Here is a 20,530-nt window from a genome sequence, read left to right as displayed (position 1 = left end):
TTCATATTGGAGGTGGCCTACAGATCCAGTTCTGTATGGAAATTACATCACAGTGAATAAGAAGAGTCATGTGACTGCCTTCAAATTTAACACCTACCCTCACTTTACTGCCATATGTACATAGGTCTCAGCTTCCTTGTGGGAATGGAAAGGTGGAAACAAGGTCTCATCAGGATGTTAAAAATGAAGAACCAGGGTTATTTACAACAAAGACTTTATTTTGACCAGATAAAACTGATTACATGAAACTGACACTCATGGCAACCATCCAAGTATTTTCCATACTGATCTGGAAGAAAGACAAAATTGCTAACCACAAAATTTTACTATTTATGTAATTATATCACTGATATAAACGGATTACTATTAGTGTAAAGCCTTGAATTCGTTAAACAGTTTATACTGCAAAATGTTAGCAAATTGACAAATTTAAACATGTTTTAATATAAATTCATATTTTCACATTATGGTCACCTCTATCCGCCCCAGATTATTTTAATAAGGTTATTGAAACTATGTCATTTATGAAGATATTACAGTTTTGCTCTCCACTCAGTAAATGCACTTATGGAACACTAGCTCAGTGTATCGAATTTATAAGGCAACTAGCAAAACATACCCATTAATTCCACAAAGTGGGAGCTAAGGACTGGAACACAGGGTGAAAAAGGTGCCAGAGATTTCAGTAAAATAACTTCAAAATATAATGTACACAATTTATTTTTGTGCTGTACAAAACTTTACACAAGGAAGGACTATACACTTTACATAATGCTGCACAGGCCTGACAGTTCTGTTCCACGTGTAACAGGAGGCAGCTCAGTCATCTTCAGTCCAACCAAACGAGGTTTAAGAGAAACAGGTTCAACACCAGGTGGTGGTGGTTGGAAAGTTTCACAGGTCACAACAGGCACTGTAACTGATTCTGCCTGTGCAGTAATATCAGTTGACAGTGGCCTTGTGGGTAGTGGGGAATGTGGTTCTTCTGCTGAAGTATCTCCGTCACTTTCGGCCACTGCTGGTACAACAGCAGGTGCAGGCATTTTTCCAATATTTATTTTTATGCGACCTGTTGACAAGGCTGGTGGCTGAGTCGGAGCATCCTCAAACTGAACATTACCGTCTATGGTACAGGCAACTACAGCCTGAGTAGTATCCACAACAGATGGTAAAAGTAATGGAGGTGGTGTCTGAGGACCCATATCTTCATTCATACCTGAAAGCAATTTCCTGGGATTGTAAATGTGCTTTTGATATAAATATTGTGTATAGTGCCACAAGATTCAAGGCACTAAACAATGACACAGACTACAGCAATAGTAACAAATTATGTAGGAACATCAGGTCTGGTTTAGTTTGACATTAACAAATCTCCAGGATATAAAAAGAGCTTGGAACCAAAAATTCATGCAACAGTTTCTCAGACACCCCACTGCAAGATATTGACTTACACTGCAGATTTTTTATTACCTGCTAATCCAAGTGAAGCCTTAAATTTTCCTAAATAAATGACCATGTACAATATACACAGAACAGGTCAGAGAAGACCTGTCAAGTATTGGCAAGGCTCTACAATATAAACAAGGAAATATATTTCCAGTTTGACTTTTCTATCTGTCACATTTTATTTTATAGGGTAAGTGGTCCAAAATTTTGGTGGCAGCACTGTGCATTGCTTTTTGTGCTGAAGATAACCTTAACATAGATTAACATCTTTTTCTTCTTGTATTGTAATAATGTGCATCATTGTTACATCTTAACTGCAATGGATAATGTACAACAAACTTCATGAGGGATTAAATATACTGTGAAGAAGTAATCCAAATGCATAATTCAAACAGATGTCTTCAAGATGATTGTGAGTGGGCACCACATTTTATTCTTACATAATATTTTTGAGGAATGAACAATTTCTTTCTTCAGTACGAGTTGTCCCATACAACAGTGTTGAATGAAAATATTAACATAAAGAAGTTCTGAAATGCGATTTTTTCCAGTTTAAATTCTCGTCACTATAGACACTAAAAAATTTTTAAATTTTCACCCTAGGTTTGTTCCATTTCCTCACCATGTGTAACATTTATCACTGGTGTGGTACCTTTGGATATGAGAAATGAATATGTCATGTCTTTCTGAAATGGAGGCTATTTGCAGAAAAAAACATTATTCACGATTTCTCCTTTTGTTGTACGTGTCTTTGAACTGATTACAATCCTTGTGTCATCCACTCAAAGAACATTCTGCTTCCTTTATGTTAGGCAAAAGGTTGTTCAAATATATTGAGAAATAATGGTGGATCTAAGACTAAGCCTTGTGTAAGGCCCCTCAAAAGTTATTTCTCCCCAGTCCGAAGACTCTCCCTTGCTTATGCTGGTTGAATTTAATAAGTACATGACATCATCCATTGGTTGGTTACACCAATTCCATAAAAGCTATATTGTCTAGGAGAATATCGTGATTCACAGTCAAATGCTTTAGACAGGTCACAGAAAATGCTAGTTGATGCTATGTTATTATTTGCTGCTTGTGAAGTGTGGTGAGTATACATGTGAATGGCATGTTCAATTGAGCTACTCATAAAAATCCTTGAAGATGTTGTTGCTTAGGTGGGATGCAACTGGCACCCAAGATAGCAAAGCGATATAACAACAATGAACGGAACAGGCGTGACAAAGAATCGATTGGTGGTTGTTACAATGAATGTCATGTAAACAATTAACTGTCAGTCATACTGTTACTCTGATCTCATGTTTGAATTACCTCACTACATTAAGCATAACTATGTGAAAGATTTGTTGCTACTGGAAATGAACATAGATTAGTAATGATTTTCCCATTCTCTTCTATGAACATGTCTTCTAAAAAAATGATACTCCCAAATAAAAAATTAGATCAGGAGAGGTGTAAAGAATCTCGTCCTGCTGTCACATCACACACACTATAGTTGGGTTGGTTAATTCAGAAATTTTTCTTTATGTCCTGCAAAATCTCCTTAAACTTTAATGACAAGCATTTATAAACATTTCTTACAAGATCATGCTTGGGATACAAACCATCCATTATACCAATATACAGAATCTGCAAGAGACTGCCTCATAGCAACAAAGCATAGTCATAATTAAATGGAGATTGATATTACCTTCAGTATCATCATTTTCTGTCTTCACCTTGGGTTCTGCTGTCTCCTCTGTCTGTTCTGCCTCTGTACTTTCCATGGGTTCCTCCTTAACATTCAACTTCTTTACATCTTCTGCCAGGTCATTTTCACTGGCTTCATCTTTTACTTCTGCTTTAACTGTTTCTTTCTCATCAGGCTGCTCATTTTCAGAAGTTGTCTTTGCTTCTTCTATGCATTCAGTTTTTTCAGCTGAGATTTCTTCCTCCATTTTTTTGTTTTCTTCACCATCTACTTGGTCAGGCTCTTCCACTGGCTGCTCGTCTAAATTACTTGTACTTTCTTGATTTTCTGCATCCTCTACAATAGATGATGCTTCTTCAGCTGCTGCTGCCTCCGATGCCTGTAACAATTGAAGAAGATCCTGAAGCAGAAGCAAACACAAGTTGAAAATATGACCTGTGATTACCTTTCTTTGAGAGATCTCTTCTGTCTCTAAAACAAAAATTGTTGGCTTTGCATATACGCTATTATTACACTCTAAAAGAATTTGAACTAGGGCCTCTTTTGGCTTTTATACTACCAAAGCAACTTATCTATTTCAGTCAAGCCGGACTGTTCCAGCTTGAATGCTTGTATGTGGACAAACAACACCTCCAGGCTAGTAGCTAAAACATGGACAGCCAGAGTGATGGGCTGCAACCTACATTATCATACTGCCCCAACCAAGAGCTCACATTTGGGGGTAGCCAGATCTCTCCTGCATACACAAAACACTTTAGTAGAACCACCTGATAGGAGTGGGTAGCTTAACTGACCTGCCCCTGCCTGTGTTATCCCGACAAATGAGTCAACATGGCAAAGTTCACACTGATGAAAATTTACACATAAAACTGAACTATTAGATAATTTGACAATGATCAATTACTATAGTCCAATTAAAATTACTTTATAATTGGCACCATTCACTGGAGCTGGTTTTCTCCACAATTTGGAGCACTTGACATCATGCCCACACTGTTCACTGTTTGTTGCCAAACTGCCACAACAGATAGTTCACTTCCAATTCCTGTCTGGCTACATTTATTATGACAGATCAGCTTACATTAAATAAGCTTCACACAACATTGTGTGAAACCAAATTTTTGAAGGTTTCAATTAACTGTTGTGACCCAGAGTCATAATGAAACATCCTTCCACAATGTAATGTAGCAGTGCAGTGGTTAGCATATAAACTTTCCACGCAGAAGGTAGTAGATTCGAATCTCATCAAATTCAGCAAAGTTTTTTATATTTCTAAATCTAATCAAGACTCTTTTTAATGGTTTAGATGTTTTTATACTTTTCCAAGTCATTTTCGTCGTATTGACAAATGTCTGCTTGTGTGTGTGTGTGTGTGTGTGTGTGTGTGTGTGTGTGTGGGCGCGCGCGCATACCTGTCCTTTTTTCCCCCTAAGGTAAGTCTTTCCGCTCCCGGGATTGGAATGACTCCTTACCCTCTCCCTTAAAACCCACATCCTTTCGTCTTTCCCTCTTTCCTGACGAAGCAACCAGGGGTTGCGAAAGCTCAAATTTTGTGTGTATGTTTGTGTTTGTTTGTGTGTGTGTGTGTGTCTATCGACCTGCCAGCGCTTTTGTTTGGTAAGTCTCATCATCTCAAGTGCATGATAAGTTTATGTAAAACATTTGGGGCTGACAGCTGGTTTTGTACATGGTTATCAATCTTTTTGGCATTATCTCAATGTGTTATGAGAAATGTGGAACAAATTTTAGTTGCCATAGGGTCCACAGCCAAAACAAATTTTTCAACTTACAGTTATCTGCCACACTGGCTGTTCGTTACTTGGATTACGTTTTATTTTATTTTATATTCCTCACTTCTTCACAGTTTGGACAGTGTGGCCATTTTCAAGTGTGTCTGCAATAGTGTAATTCATCAAATGAGTTACAGTTGAAATGAAACGGGGTGACTGGATTTTCGAAGTACCAACATGACACCAAGTTATCACTTACAAGTATATGAACACTGGGCAGCAACCTTAATGGCTACAACTACACTGATAGAACTGGGTAGCAATCAAGAATATGAAATAAAATAATGCAATGACAGCCTGAGTGGAAGACAAATGTAACTTAGAAAAAGTTGTAACCATTTTGTAGTCACTTACACTGGTCACTTTTCCCCTGTTATATAGAATATTTGACAGTTACATACTCTTGCCAAAGAATGAAAATATTGAAAGAAGTGTCATTTGAATAAGTATACATGGTAAATGACAGACTTTCCTTCTCAAGTATAAACTGCAACAGACTGCAATAACTAATTCTTCAATTTCTCAGAAACCATAAGGTCACAGACCTGAGCTGTGCAAGTAAAATTTCCTCGTTTTCAACTGCTGTAATATTTTCACCTGGCCAGAAACGGATCCTTCCTCATGACCTTTCACCTTGACTGTATCAAAGACACTGGTATAGTGACCTAAATAATTTCACAGGTGTTACTCTTGAGGCCCTCACTACTGGTGTGATGCTGTAGTCTAAATTGGAGGACTGGAAGGACTAAGCTTCCTGACAATAGGACTGTTAGTCATGTAATAAGATGTGTCAGTATAAGCTAAATTTCATTTTCTAGCATTTTAAAATTTTATCTGGAATGGGGCAAGACAGTTGTGGGTTGTATAACTTTTAAAATTAAACTTATATGGTGTTAATGGCAATGGCAAATTTTGTGATTTCAATCTTTTTTGGTTTATGCAAAACTGAGTACTATTCTTCATTCCCAATTTTTTCATATGTTGTTGTTGTTGTTGACTTCAGTCCAGAGTGATTTGATGCAGCTCTCCATGCTATTCTGTCCTGTGCAAGCTTTATCATCTCCCAAGTACACATCCTTCTGAATCTGCTTACTGTATTCATCTCTTGGTCTCCTCCTACGATTTTTACCCTCCACGCTGCCCTCAAATACTAAACTAATGATTCCTTGACGCCTCACAACATGTCCTACCAACTGATTCCTTCTTCTTGTCAAGTTGTGCCACAAATTCCTGTTCTCCCCAATTCTATTCAATACCTCATAATTAGTTACGTGATCTACCTATCTAATCTTCAGCATTCTTCTGTAGCACCATATTGCGAAAGCTTTTCTGTTCTCTTCATGTTTAAACTATTTATCATCCACGTTTCACTTCCAGACATGGCTACACTCCATACAAATACTTTTAGAAACGACTTCCTGACACTTAAATCTACACTCTATATTAACAAATTTCTCTTCTTCAGAAACGCTTTCCTTGCCATTGCCAGTCTACATTTTATATCCTCTCTACTTCGACCATCATCAGCTATTTTCAATATTGCCTCATGTGTTCCATCATATGTTATGTAGCATAATAAAAATGTTTTGGGACCTTAAATTCAGTTATTCTAATCATGCACTGGCTATATGCAAAAATTTTGCATTTAGCCATATTCAATGAAACTGCAGTTGAGGAAAGTGCAAAGGATATGATCTGTCACTTAAAATTTCATTATTGAAATACCAAATTCAAAGATACACTGAACAGCTCGAAATAGATGTACATTGATTATGTTCAACCACATAAATTTGTAGCCTATCTGTCATACTGCAAGCATAGTCTGTAATGTTTATTAACTTGTGACAGCAATCTGTAAAATAAACTGACCAACAACTGGTTACTCCTGGGTTCCTACTTGTCACTGTAGATGCAGCTTCCTTATACACCAACATACCTCACGCCCATGGCCTTGCCACGATTGAACACGACCTCTCCCAGTGCCCTGCAAAACCCACTTCATTCCTCGTACATTCTAACCCATAACTACTTCACCTTTGAAGGGAAGGTATGTAAACAAATTCATGGCATAGCCATGGGCACCTGCAAGGCACCCTCCTATGCCAACCTCTTCATGGGCCACCTAGAGGAAACATTCCTAACTTCCCACACTCCAGTCTGGTTCAGGTTTATTTATGACATCTTTATGATCTGGACCCAACGCCAGGATGCCTTCTCCTCATTACTCCACAATCTGAACATGTTCTCTTCCATCCACTTCAACTGGTCCTCCTCCACCCATCACATGCCACCTCCCTAGCTGTCCATCCCCTCTTAGATGGTTCCATCCACACCTTGGTCCACATCAAACCCACCAATCACCAACAGTACCTGCACTTTGACAGCACAACCTCTTCACATCAAAAAATCCCACCCACACCAGGCATATCATCTGCAGCGACGAGAACTCCCTCGCCCAGTATGCTGAAGGGCTTACAAAGACCTTTGCAGACAGTCAATATCTCCCAAGCCATATCCACACACACATCTGATCCTCATATCCATCCCAAGAACGAACCACAAAGAAGAGCCCCCTTGTCACCTAATATCGCCCTGGACTGGAACGACTGAATCATGTCCTTCATCAGGGTTTTGATTATCTATCACCATGCCCCAAAATGAGGGACATACTACCCAAGATACTTCCATCCCCTCCCAAAGTGGTGTTCCCCACTCAACCTCCAGAACATCCTAGTCCATCTCTATGCTACTCCCAACCTCGATCCCCTCCCACAGGAATCATATACCCTTGTGGAAGACCCAGATGCAAGACCTGCTCTATTCACCCACCTAGCGCCTCCTACTCCAGTCCCATCACAGGCTTACCCTACCCCATCAGAGGCCTGGCCACCTGTGAAAGCTGCCATGTTATATACCAGCTCTGCTGCAATCACTATACAATGTTTTACATTGGTATGACAACCAACCAGCTGTCAACCAGAAAAATGGCCACTGTCAAACTATTGCCAAAAACTATGTGGACCACCCAGTGGCCCAACATGCAGCAGATCACAATATGCGGGATTTCAATGGCTGCTCCATACCCTGTTCCATCTGGATCCTCCCCACCACCAACAGCTTTTCTCAGCTGTGCAGATGGGAGCTACCCCTACAGCACATCCTTCGCTCCTGAAACCTCCCTGGCCTAAACCTAAGGTAACTCGCTGTCCCCCCACCCAGTAGTGTGTGTGTGTGTGTGTGTGTGTGTGTGTGTACGTACGCACGCACGCACGCACGCACATGCACAGCAATCCTTTCCCTTTACTCACGCCCTAGTCTGTGAAATTGTGTGCTCAGCTGTCTGCTACCTGCCCATCTACCTGCACCCCTAGCTAGACCATGGATGGCTCCCCACTCTCCCATGAGCCACTGGACGCTTCCTCCCCCAACTCCCTTGCTGCCTCCAGACTCTCTCCATCCCTCACTCCTCCCCACTCTGCAACCTCACCTCATCCCACTACACTCACCATGGGCCAGGAAAGAGCTGGCAGTTGAATGATCACAATGTAAGGAGACAGGTGTGTACATGTGAGTAAGTGGGTGAGAGGTGTGCATGGGTGTTAATAGTCATTTTCCCTCTACAGATATAGTCACAAAGGTGGGCCATACGGGAAGAAGAGAGGGTAATGGCAGTATTGTCAATTCCTAACACCACCTGTTGCACATGCTTCAGTGAATTCCTGAGTCTTGCAACAAGCAGAATCTGAATGCAATTCATCCCATAAGTGACAAGTCTCATTTGTTTACATTATATATATTGGTTACCAGGGTAAAAAAAAACTATCAGTAACAAATAAAATTGTATGGAAAACATTATCCACATTATAAACACATTTACAGTCTGCACTGACTGTCTTCATAGGACAATAATCAGAAAATACTGAATGCCCACTGGTTACTGAAGTTTTCAATGTCAGAAGAGCAGAAATAGCCTACACACTCCATCTTTGTTCATAAACCAAGAATGAAATTTCCACTCTGCAGCTGTGTTAATTTGAGACTTAAAACTGTGTGCCAGACCAGGACTTGAATCTGGAACCTTTATATTTAGAGTCTTTGTAATTACAAGTCTGAAATGTTTGTGTAGAGAAGGTAAGCTTATTACCTTAAGATCTTCATAACACAATGGATGATATACATGACCGTCTACACGAATAGCCATGCGCAGATGCCATTCTTCACGCTCTTCATTATAGAACTGCTCAAAGTGATCATGGCAAACATCACATACGGCATCCTCTTGGCCTTCAGCTGATACACTTGGAATTTCATTTGAAGATTCTTCAGCAGTTCCAGCTGCTCCCGCCTGCTGGGTCTCAAACCAACTTTGAGCTAAGAAGGGAAAGGAAAACAAACATTAACACACAATGGAGCTAACCAAACAACTACAATCCTTACATTATAGAGTAAGTACAGTGATTACAGAGGAAAAGCTATGGGAGAAACTATGAACGCAACTGGCACCAGTTAAGATCCAATGAAAGGCAGTCCTAAACATTTAATTGGGTTAAGGGAACAGTGAACTAAAATTTTTGGATTCTATCCTCAAGAAGTTTTTATTTAGTGCCTCTGTGCACCTGATAATGTGAATTTCATGGATTGACTTCCTTTAGCTTAAAGTCTCATATAAAATTTAACACTTAAAAAGATAAAATACACATAACCACTTCGGTGGCTGCAAGGCTCAGAGGGACAGCAACAAAAGAACTTGAATGTTTGTGCCTTACCTCTCTCTTCAAGGTCTTCAATTTCCTCAAACTGGATCCAGTCTGAGACGTCATAATACCATTTGCGACTCTGAGCCTTTCTCGTGCTGTCACGTTCTCTCCTGTTCTGTCTGAAGTGCCAATCCAAGTGCTGTGAATACTTCATTGTATGCTCAGGTGGGAAACGCACACCACAAGAGCTGCATTGAATCCCTGAGTATAACTGTGCCACAAGAGCAGGTTGCCGTCTAAAGTCAAACAGAAACATGTTTATCAGGAACACTTTTATGACTGAAACATATGTACTTGGCATAAAAACACTGACAGAAATGATTGATGATCTTATAATTTCTGCATATCACTATATATTATATTACTCTGGTCTGTGAAATACATACAAAACAATAATAAATGAAGACCCAATCAGTAAGTTAAGAAAAGTGTTTTGCTAAGGCTTTGTCACTTTTGTTTTAATGCTAGAAGGCAGCAGTTCAGCAGCAATGTATCTCGGGGCACCTGCAGAGATACCTAAATTCTTACTGTCTCCAATGAATGACATCTGTAGCACATGCAAATTAAGGTAAGATGGAAACTCCACAGTATTAAGCTTAAGACCATTGTATGTATGAAATGCTCAGTGTTGGGATACTATTTCCATTTTCTTACTTAGACAAATAAAAAAACTGCTTTATACTCACACTCGTAGTGTTTCTGGCTGAGAAAAGTCAACTGGTTTGATCTGGGTGGCCGGATCATCTGCAGTCTTTTTCTCCTCAGCTACCCCTGTTCCTGAGGTACTCTGACCTGCTGGTACAATTCCTGTAGCAACAAGCTTGCGGAATAATTCCTCAACATTAACTTCTCCTAATCCTGGCAGCAATGACAATGTGCTTGATGATGTAGTCTGCTGCGGTTGCTGCTGCTGCTGTTGCTGCTGTGACTGCGACTGTTGCTGTGGCTGTGTGGTACTTGAATCTTGCTGTTCCACACAATACCCAACACCTGAAGCAGCAGCAGGGGCCATTGATGCTGGAATCAAACTTGTCAGCATCTCCAGTGGAAGTTGGCCTGCAATGATAGTACATAAAAGAAATTACTGCATCTCCAAGAAAGTTAATAAAACACAATATTACAACTAGCTTAGACACGTTTTGCTACTACACCCTTCATCAATGTCTGATAAAGACATCTGTCAGTACCACCTGTCAATTTACTGCTGTTTGCTGTGTATAAAATGGCTGGAAGTAGTATAGGGCAGTGGCTCATTGTTATGTATGTTCATTAACTCCTTTGACTGCTACAGATGAGATTTCTGCATTCTGTGCTGAGAATAGCTTTACTGTCACTGTACAGCTTGCTTAATGCTGTTACCTGTGCTGAGAAACATCGTCCAATTTTAAGCAAATTATTGAGTGAAAAAAATTTGATGCTTGCACATTTTACAGTCCGATATCTTCGCTTGATGAAGGACTAAATCTCTTTTTGTTATTCATCAAAGTTACTGTACTGTATCAAAATAAGTAAGAGTTTGCCGAGGTAAAAACACAATGCATAGACTTCGTGTGTAGAGATAAGATATCAGAATTTTATCTAAAACAGAGTAGAACAGTATCTCATTTCATCTTGAGATACTAGTTGTTATACCCAAAAGACAGTCCTGTTCATCCTGCCCATCAGGAGTCAACATGGTCATAACAACTGTCACATTTCTTAAATGTCTTGAAGATATTACAATGAGGTTTTGTCCCAATGATAGCATGCAAAGAGACGTGTGTTGTATTTTTTATTCACCAATATACGAAAGTAATCCACAGCAGTGAGTGAGTCGGTTGAATGGGACACGTGAACAGCATTTAAGGAAAACCCAGAAGCCGTGTTTAAGAGCATCATCAGCACCTAGGGAATCGTGGAGCATCCAGTTAAAGTATCCACAACAGTCATGGATTAAGAAGCAAAGTACAGTGCAAAGGTTATATAAACTCCAGATTTAGAGGATTGTCACACAACAGGCAAGCAATGGCATGTAAGTGAAAATTTGGAGTATGAGGGACCAGAAGAAAGGAAAGAGGTATGTGGAAGTACAAAACTTATTTCTGCTCCCATACCTTGTCTGCGACAGCATCATTTAATTCTGATATACCTGAGTTTTCCATTCACTCAACCAAAGAGCAATATCTTTCTGACTGCTCCAAACACACTTGGTGCTTTGACTGCTACATGCAAACTAAGTTCCTTTTATTCGGGCTGCTATCTGGGGATGAATCACCACGTAGCCAGCCTCTCCCTGTGCTGAATATTTTCTGGAGTGTGCAGTGGCTATTTCATCCGTTCATCTGTTGATCCCCGAGTGGTCATAACTGAAACACTCGTCACTGTACTACCTCCAGAAAGAATAAACCTGGTCTCAGCTACCTTTATGATGATTCTGGTCATTATGTCATGCCGTTTATAGCAGAAGGGGATATAGTGACCACCTCTCATATAACTCTAATATACAGTGTAACAACAATGGAAATTCCCAGATGGAATGATACGTAAAACGGCAGATACGTAAAAACCACCCCCCTACAGCTAACTAATTTGTGCCACATAGAAACGCTCAACAGAATGCAGTGTTTACACTAGCTTTTGGAGCTCTTGCTGTCTCTCTAGCAAAAGTACACTCGCACCTGCAGCCACTGGTGAAAGGATTTAGGTGTGTGTCTGACTGTGTATGTGATTGTATGTCCTTTTCCTAGAGAAAGAGCAAGAGCTTGAAACCTAGAGTAAATAATATTCTTCTGAGTGCTTCTATGCACTATACATCCGTCAGCTATAGGTGAGTGGTTGCCTTTCCTTTATTTTATGCTTCGATGCACTAGCGTTTACTGTGAACCGTAGTAAGAACAACACACTGCTTTTGATGAACTTGGCGTCACAACAGTTTAAATTAGGTTCGTTTGAGCAGCCAGCCCACACGCATGTGCAGAGCTGAAGTTTCGTATGAGAAGCTTCATCTCCCCCTTCTCACTGTGAAGTGTGGCTGTTAGCCGTATAAGCAGCAGCTGCAAACTGCCAGATGCTTCCTAGGAAATTTTTGTGGCACGGCCAAGCTGCCAAATTTGCTCATGCACAGAGCAGTCAGAATTGTTGAACATTACTCTTTAAATGGTCTGAACTACAGCAACCAAAAGTCTTCGTACTATGGCAGAGGCAGGTAAATAACTGACGCTCTGCGGTCTATGCAGTCATACTGCCCTAGTCAAGCACCTGCAAACAGGAGTGGCCAATGGGCTCGTGCATGCGCAGGACATGTTCAATAGGGCCAACTGGCAGGTATCCTCTGGTACCTGCATCTGCCTGCACACGAGATGACGTGCTCGTAGATGTCTGTGCCCTGTGTGGCAGCATTGGAACAGCCTCCCTTGAATGTAGACATAGACACACAAATTGTGTAGTGTATGGTGTAAATAAGAGTGAGTAAGGTGCAAATGTCCTGTATGGTAACTATTCGAAGTGTTGCTGATGCTTTTAATTACTTCTTGTACACCAAGAATGCCTGGATGACAGCAACTGAGCTTTCTTGGCACATTGATTCTCCATGTTTAGTCTTTTGGGTGTAACTTATTAACGCTGCAGAATCTTAAATCTTCAATTGTTTCCTGTTCCTCTCTGCTAGCAAGGTAACTCTTTTGCAACCAACTTTCAAAGGGAGATGTTTGTATGTCCGAGAACTCCTTGTAAGTATACCATTACAAAAATTATTGGCATTCAGGTTCACCTGTTATGCCGACAACTGTTTTTCACACAAGCCCAAATAGGTTTCAACATCTTTGTAGCATCCTCAGTGGGCAATTCTTAAATTTTCTACGCAGTTGGTTCCATAGTGGAATGGAGAGTAGTCTCCATGTGACCCGCATTCACATTTCATAATTTTGCTATTCTAGCTTCCTTTACAGCTCTCACGTCATATGCATTTGGCTTTTATTAATCTTTTCCACAGAGACAGTCGATTCACTTGAAATGAAGTGTTTCATTCCACACTTTTGGCTAGTTTCAACTGTTCACTGAATTTGAAGTGCATGTTTTCATATTCAGGCACGTATGGTACTATGCCACAATAAAGAACCAGTTATAAAATACTACAGATACTCCAAGAAAATTGGATTCCCAAAAACCACACTCAAAAGCTTTAGCAGAATTTTACACATCTGCCTTCCATGAAACACAATGTTTTTCGATCACAAGACATGTTTCAACACTCATCTCGTACTCCTCTAGGCTTGATATTATTTCTTAATTTGTGCTGTTTACATCTTAAAACTTACAGAACGCCATTCTTTCGTAAGTTGTAGCTGGCAGCACACAGTGTTTTATCACTGTAACTGCCTATTATACAGTTTCTTGGCTTCCCAAATAACCTTATTAATTTTTATATAGTTTGAAAAAGTAATGAAAAGCTCATTGTTCTTAGTTCTGGTGTACAGAAATACCTTTTTTATTAGCTTTTTGCAGTGCTATTTGGATGTAAATTTGATTAGAAATGTCTACATAACAATATTGCAAACCATATATTATGGCTCTTTCGCGTTGTACAGTCTAGTTTTGAAATGAATTTTGTGCCAAGGACTAAAACACTTGCTTGAAGAAGAATAATTCCGTATGTCCCCTCCAAACAAAATGTGGCAGTGCTGCACATAATCACATGATGCCCCACTACACAAAGTTCCAGACAGAAATGCAACAAAAGGAATATGAACAGAGCAAACACATCCAATGTCATCATACCTGCGCATGTACAGTAACATCTATTTTCTGGCACTCTTTGGGAGCTGCTCAAACGAATCTATTTCTGACTGGTCACAGGAAAATACAGCAAATGAAGATGAATTATGTTACAGGTGAGAATGAGCAATTAATTTCTTAAATCACAGACCTTTTACTCTCATTTTAAACTAACACTTTGAAGACCAGCTTCTTAGAAAAATTTCAGGCCCCGAAGACCATACATTTATGTCATTATTTAAAATCTTACTGGCACATTTGTGTTTGATATGTGAAAGCTTAGCTTTTCATGTAGCTATACTTTATGTATATTAATTTAAACCATGAGTTTTCCTACTTGTGTGTTCACACTGCTTAACAGTGATGTTGCTACTGCCTGACTATTTCACATGTCCTATACTCACAATATCTACAGTCATCGGCTGGTGAGACCACATGATGTGAGCTATGATTGGCTGACAAAAACACATTGACACTTATTTTTTTTTGCTGGGTTTCACTTAGTAAAGTGCCCGGAAGTTCTAGACCAGTGTATAAAATCTTTGTCATTCAAAGGATAGATAAGTTTTACAATTTCAATGGAAAGTATACTGTTACGTAACACAGAGAACATGTATCTTCATCAGGAAAAATGTGTATCTTCAGCCAGGAAAAGTGTGTTTTTAACTGACAAATCCAGGATTTATTTATTTATTTTGTGTGTGTGTGTGTGTGTGTGTGTGTGTGTGTGTGTGTGCGCGCGCGCGCGCCCTGGTGTAACACATCTGAAATCCAGTAATTTTTGTCTGTAAACATGACTGCTGGTAGAGCTTCAAAATCAAATGATGCATAGTTTATCATCACCAGATTTCATTCACATGAACTCGGATAACATTTCTGTACACAACTTCCAAAACCAAATTATCTAGTTCTAGGGATACTTTTCATTTGTGTCCAATAAGTAGTTGTACACTGGAAATGAACAATTATCTGTAATTTTGCATCATTTACACTATATACACTTCGTTCTTAATTTTTATACTTCATGAACTAAGTAGATATTACAGCATATGAAATTGGTGAGGTCTGTGTGATTGTCCATGCAATAATTCTTCCTTTTGATCCCACCTATATCAGGGTCTAACCGTGGCACAGCATTTATCTGTCTACTGTATTTTCTACATTTGTACCTAACGTTTTGATGTGCTTCCCGTTTTCACAAAACTACTGTTTTACGAAATGGCATACCTTTCCTTGCGTGGTCATTCTCAATAATATTTGAGAAATGCCTTGGAGGAAATCATAGAACATTCTAGACATCAGAGTACCTTCCTCTGTTGCTTTTACTCTTTTCTATGACAGACATTCCAACAAATTATTTTACCAGCAACACATGAGACTCCGCTACTATTTGCATATTTCCATCTTGCCTTTGGTCTGTGGAAAAAGTTCTACTACCACTTCAGTCTTCTGCACTGATTTTGCAACCCAATAGTATGACAGTACAGCCAGCTGCTTCCATACTAGAGTTGCAATCTGGATCACACTGTGGTTTCTTGATTCTTTCACCAGTTTGTCTATCAGTTTTTCCATCTCAAACATTTCTAGGGTATTACAATTCTCTCTGACCATAATACTTCACTACATGGAAAGCATCACATAAGTTTCAGTTCATCTTGTGTTTTTCACACACTGCACCTGATCCTATGAAGTTGTACTGTTGTTGCTATATAGTTATGAAGCCTGAGAAACATATACCAAATGTTAAACAGTTTCACGATTGTTGTCACTATGCCACCTCTTTCTCCAAATTGTGGAACTGATTTCCAATGTTTTGGCTGTGGAATGCCACATGAACTTTCACAACTACGTTCCTTGTTGCAAATAACCTGTCTCCTTTGTTGCTGGAATTCTTAAAACTAGCAGAAAATGATCTCTGGACATAATTTTGCTAGAAACTAGTGTTCAAAAGAGTTTCTATGAACTAGAAGCCGGTAATTTTCAGCTTTTTCATATGAATCATAGGCAGATAAACAGCAAAAAGGAATGCATTTCCTAAAATCCAATTTATTTTCCACCTATCATTGAGAATGTGATTTGTTACAAGAATTCTGAGAAAGAGCAAGGCATCTATAAAGGAAACTGTCTACAAGGTGCTAGAGCAATCAATTCTAGTGTACTGTTCCAGTGTTTGCAGTCCTTATGAAGTAGGCATGCCCACAGATACCAAAAGAATTCCGAGACATGCTGCTAGGATTGTAACATACAAAGGTGTAAAAGAAATGCTCAGGAAATCCTCCAATGGGAAAAAAAACTTAGTTTTTCGAAACCCTGTTAGATAAATTTAGAGGACCTGTATTTGACGAACGTATGACCATTCTGATCATCATATATTGTGCGTAAGGATTACAAGAACAAAGTAAGAGAGAGAGAGAGAAGTGTGCATACAGAGTGATTTAGACAGACATTCCTCCCCCCCCCCCTACCCCGAAGCTCAATATGCAAATGGAAAAAGAAAACCTGCCAATAGCAGTATGAAGTAAGCACTGCTAGGTATTGTAAAGTGGCTTGTAAAAAACACCGAAACCCTGCTTTTACTTTTCAAGGTACTTTTTTTTTTATCAAAATACTTGTCAGGGACTTGTTTATTATGTAATTAGATTTACCTGAATTTTTTTACTTTGTTTAGCCTCTGACACAATTAGAACTGGTACCTGTCTGGGAAGTAGAAACATTGGACTTAATTTCATTCATCATAATCGATGTTTTTGGAAAGTCTACAACTATGCCCTTCCTTCAATACTTACTGTGCTGGACCAAAAATAGTCACACTTTTAATCAAATTTCATCCTCTAAAAGTTAGGGTGCGGATTATATCCGCTACCTTGTCTTCTTACAAACATTAAGCTACTTGCAGCAACACAACTACCATCTGTAGCCAAAATGACAACAGTGCATTTTATTATGGAACAATGCCGAGTGCAAAGCAAGCGGAAGTTCTGAAAAATGTTGGTGGGTGCCGTCACAACTAACTTCTGCCGTCAAATATATGTAGCGCTACATAGGCATGCTTTGGAGGCACAAAGATAAATACTGGCACCAAAACCTCTGCGTCATTAAAAAAGTGGAAGAAGAGCCTTTTTCTCCACCCCGAATTTCGACCACTGCATTTTCGTACATTATCCAACGAAGTAAATACAAATTCCGTATTTTTCATCTTCGAATGTAGCAGCATTTCAATGTACTACGAAAATCTGACTGGCAAGACTGTTTGGGATGTTTCTCAATATGGCCAACTCTACATTCTGAATTTTTTCCTACCCATCAGAAGAGATGGTTGCTAATAGGAATTTTTATGAATTGTGACTCACATGCAGTATTCTCTTCACCATAAGAATAATACGAATATAAACATTTTGCCACGTATTGTTTCGTGTTTTCTGCTGTCTCGTTTAAATCCTGTCTGCCTAATAAACTACGAAACTAGAGTGAGACAATAGCAAACGCGGAAGAATATACATATCATATCATGTTTATATTCCTATTATTCTTATGCCTAATAGTGATACAGTCAGAAATGAGGCATGGCAATTGACTAGATTTTTAAATCTAAGATGACTAATTTCTGTACAGAATGTAATGTACTAAAGAGGTGCCTGCAAAGATTTTCAAACGGAGAAAATTTTTCGCTAAACTCTCGTTCAGAACATTATCTATCATACGCAGTCTATTATTTGGTTCTTGTTGATCATTATCAAAGGAAGCAGCAGTGTAAGTAACAACAAATAGCAGTCTCTTGCCATTGTTTCGCTAATGAGACGATTCCTTCCTTCCTCTCTCTCTCTTTTTTTTTTTTGCGGCGTTAGCGCACACAAAAACAAGCCATGCCGCGAGCGACGACAGGCCGTAAACACGCGGTATCAGAATGCGACAAACAATGCATGACACAGTACAGTAATGCATTTTCAGCTTAGAGTGACGTAAACACCTATAACAAAGAAAATGGCACTTATCAGATAAATACGGTCGGAGCACCTGACGCATAGCAATGGCTACCTGGTAAAGCTTAAGTGCTAAGCTTACGACTCGAACCAAACTATTGTAGTTGTATCATCATTCATTCGATCTAAATTGTCTCTCATATTACAATGGACCAACTTTTTTTCGATTTGGAGATGCGGCCTAAAACTTTGGCCTCCCCTTGAATTTCGAGTCTCAATTTCAGGTGCGGCTTAGATTCAGCAATTTTTTTTTTTCCTCGATTTTGAGTCTCATTTTTCAGGTGCAGCTTAGATTCGAGGAAATACGGTATAACCATGAAAGACCGTATACAACCTCCACGCCAATTTCATTAGATTTGGAGATGGTAGAGTGGGGACCCCTGGTCCCCATGACATGGAATGGCCCAGATATTAGATGTGGCCATAAACAATCCGTTCAAGGACAATCTCCAAAAAATGTATTCAGGCTGCCTCCTAGAAGAAGACCATGACAGAGTGGATTCTTGCTTCATAGTCCTCATTATCATCAGAGCCCATCATAAAGGGGTCCAAGAAATGCTGCAAATTGAATGCACAGTGAGGATGAAGTACTGTGTGAATATAATGAAGAGAAGAAGTAGAAGTGAGAGTGATAAAGTGAATACTGGTACTGATAGTGATAAGAGTAAATGAGACAAAATTGTTGGCAATGTGTTGTATGTTTATGGTACCTGCGTCTTATATGTAAGTGTTCTGTCCAGGCAGAAAGTACTCTGCATGATGTTTTAATGTGTGTTGTTCTGCCTCTTTTGCACAGTGCTCCCTGCATTATGCAGAGAACCACATGTGCAAACCATGATTCACGTTCAAATAACTTACGGGTTTGCTGCCGGGTGACGTCGTCGAACACCGCCGATACTTCGACAGGAGCACACCCTGCCATTCTCAAGGTACAAATGCAAGGAAGAAAAAATGTGCAAGCAAATTTAATATCTCGGTTCACAGAGGAGAAACAAGGAAGACACCACACACAGAACAAGTGTCAACACAACCAAAGATACCCAACATCAGAAATATCGATGGTTACTATTAATCAACAGATGAGGTAGCACTAATTCTGTCCCTCTGTTTTTTGATGAGAGACAGAGCCGGATTCCAAGCAGCATTTAAACAAAATCCACCATCTCTGTTAATAAGGTTTCTTGATAGTTTGATTTCAACAGCTTCCTTAATAACACTATCCCGATAGCTGGATGTGCAAGCCAGAATCTCCGTGTTGTTGTATTCCATAGGATGACCGGTGCCAAGGCAATGTTCTGCAATAGCGGATTTGCTCGGCTGTTGTAAGCGTGTGTGACGCTTATGTTCAATACACCGGTCTTCCACAGTCTTGTTTGTCTGACCAATGTATGACATGCCCCAACTGCAAGGAATACGATAGACCCCAGCCTTAGGCAAACCAAGATCATCTTTTACGGACGCCAACAGGGCCTTAATCTTAGAACGTGGTCGAAAAACACATTTCACATCATATTTCCGCAAAATACGGCCAATCCTGTTGGAAATGCTTCCTTGCGTAAGGCAAAAAGGCCGTAGACTTAGGTGCCACTTCGTTGCTATCATCACTCATCCGTTGCACAGAAGGCTGATGGCGCAACGCACGTTTGATCTGCCTCTCACTATAACCATTCTGACAAAAGGTGACTTTGAGATGTGCCAAACTTTCAGGGTCTGAGATAACGTGAGCCCTGTGAACCAAGGTGCAAAGTACTCCTTCACGCTGAGCTGGATGGTGACAACTATCAGCTCGCAGATACAAGTCAGTGTGGGTGGGCTTCCTATAAACAGAATGTCCCAACGTACCATCAGTCTTCCTTTTGACCAACACATCAAGGAAGGTAAGGCACCCATTCTTTTCCACCTCCATAGTAAACTGAATATTCGGGTGGATTGAATTCAAATGTTCCAAAAACCGGTTTAAATTCTCACTACCATGAGGCCACACAACAAAAGTGTCATCTACATATCTGAAAAAAACATGCAGGTTTCAAGATCGCTGACTCCAATGCACATTCCTCAAAGTCCCCCATAAACAAATTGGCCACCGTAGGTGACAACGGGCTTCCCATTGCA

The 20,530-nt window shown here is 39.7% G+C and overlaps 1 protein-coding gene across 2 annotated transcripts in view; it reads right to left on the bottom strand.

Moving 5' to 3' along the window:
* Positions 1-702: 702 nt before the first annotated feature.
* The window catches only part of LOC126094530 (pre-mRNA cleavage complex 2 protein Pcf11-like), a 144,799-nt gene continuing 124,971 nt past the window's right edge, over positions 703-20,530 (bottom strand). For both annotated transcript variants that reach the window (XM_049908949.1, XM_049908950.1), the window contains exons 16-20: positions 10,373-10,742; positions 9,696-9,922; positions 9,074-9,300; positions 3,140-3,518; positions 703-1,216 (exon numbers count right to left, since the gene is read on the bottom strand). In XM_049908949.1, the coding sequence (XP_049764906.1) occupies positions 765-1,216; positions 3,140-3,518; positions 9,074-9,300; positions 9,696-9,922; positions 10,373-10,742 (1,655 nt within the window). In that variant the 3' untranslated portion in view covers positions 703-764. The remainder of the gene's footprint in view (positions 1,217-3,139; positions 3,519-9,073; positions 9,301-9,695; positions 9,923-10,372; positions 10,743-20,530) is intronic.

The sequence above is a fragment of the Schistocerca cancellata genome, chromosome 8 (assembly GCF_023864275.1).
Source record: "Schistocerca cancellata isolate TAMUIC-IGC-003103 chromosome 8, iqSchCanc2.1, whole genome shotgun sequence".
Classification (NCBI taxonomy): domain Eukaryota; kingdom Metazoa; phylum Arthropoda; class Insecta; order Orthoptera; family Acrididae; genus Schistocerca; species Schistocerca cancellata.
This window is presented reverse-complemented; position numbering and strand designations above follow the sequence as displayed.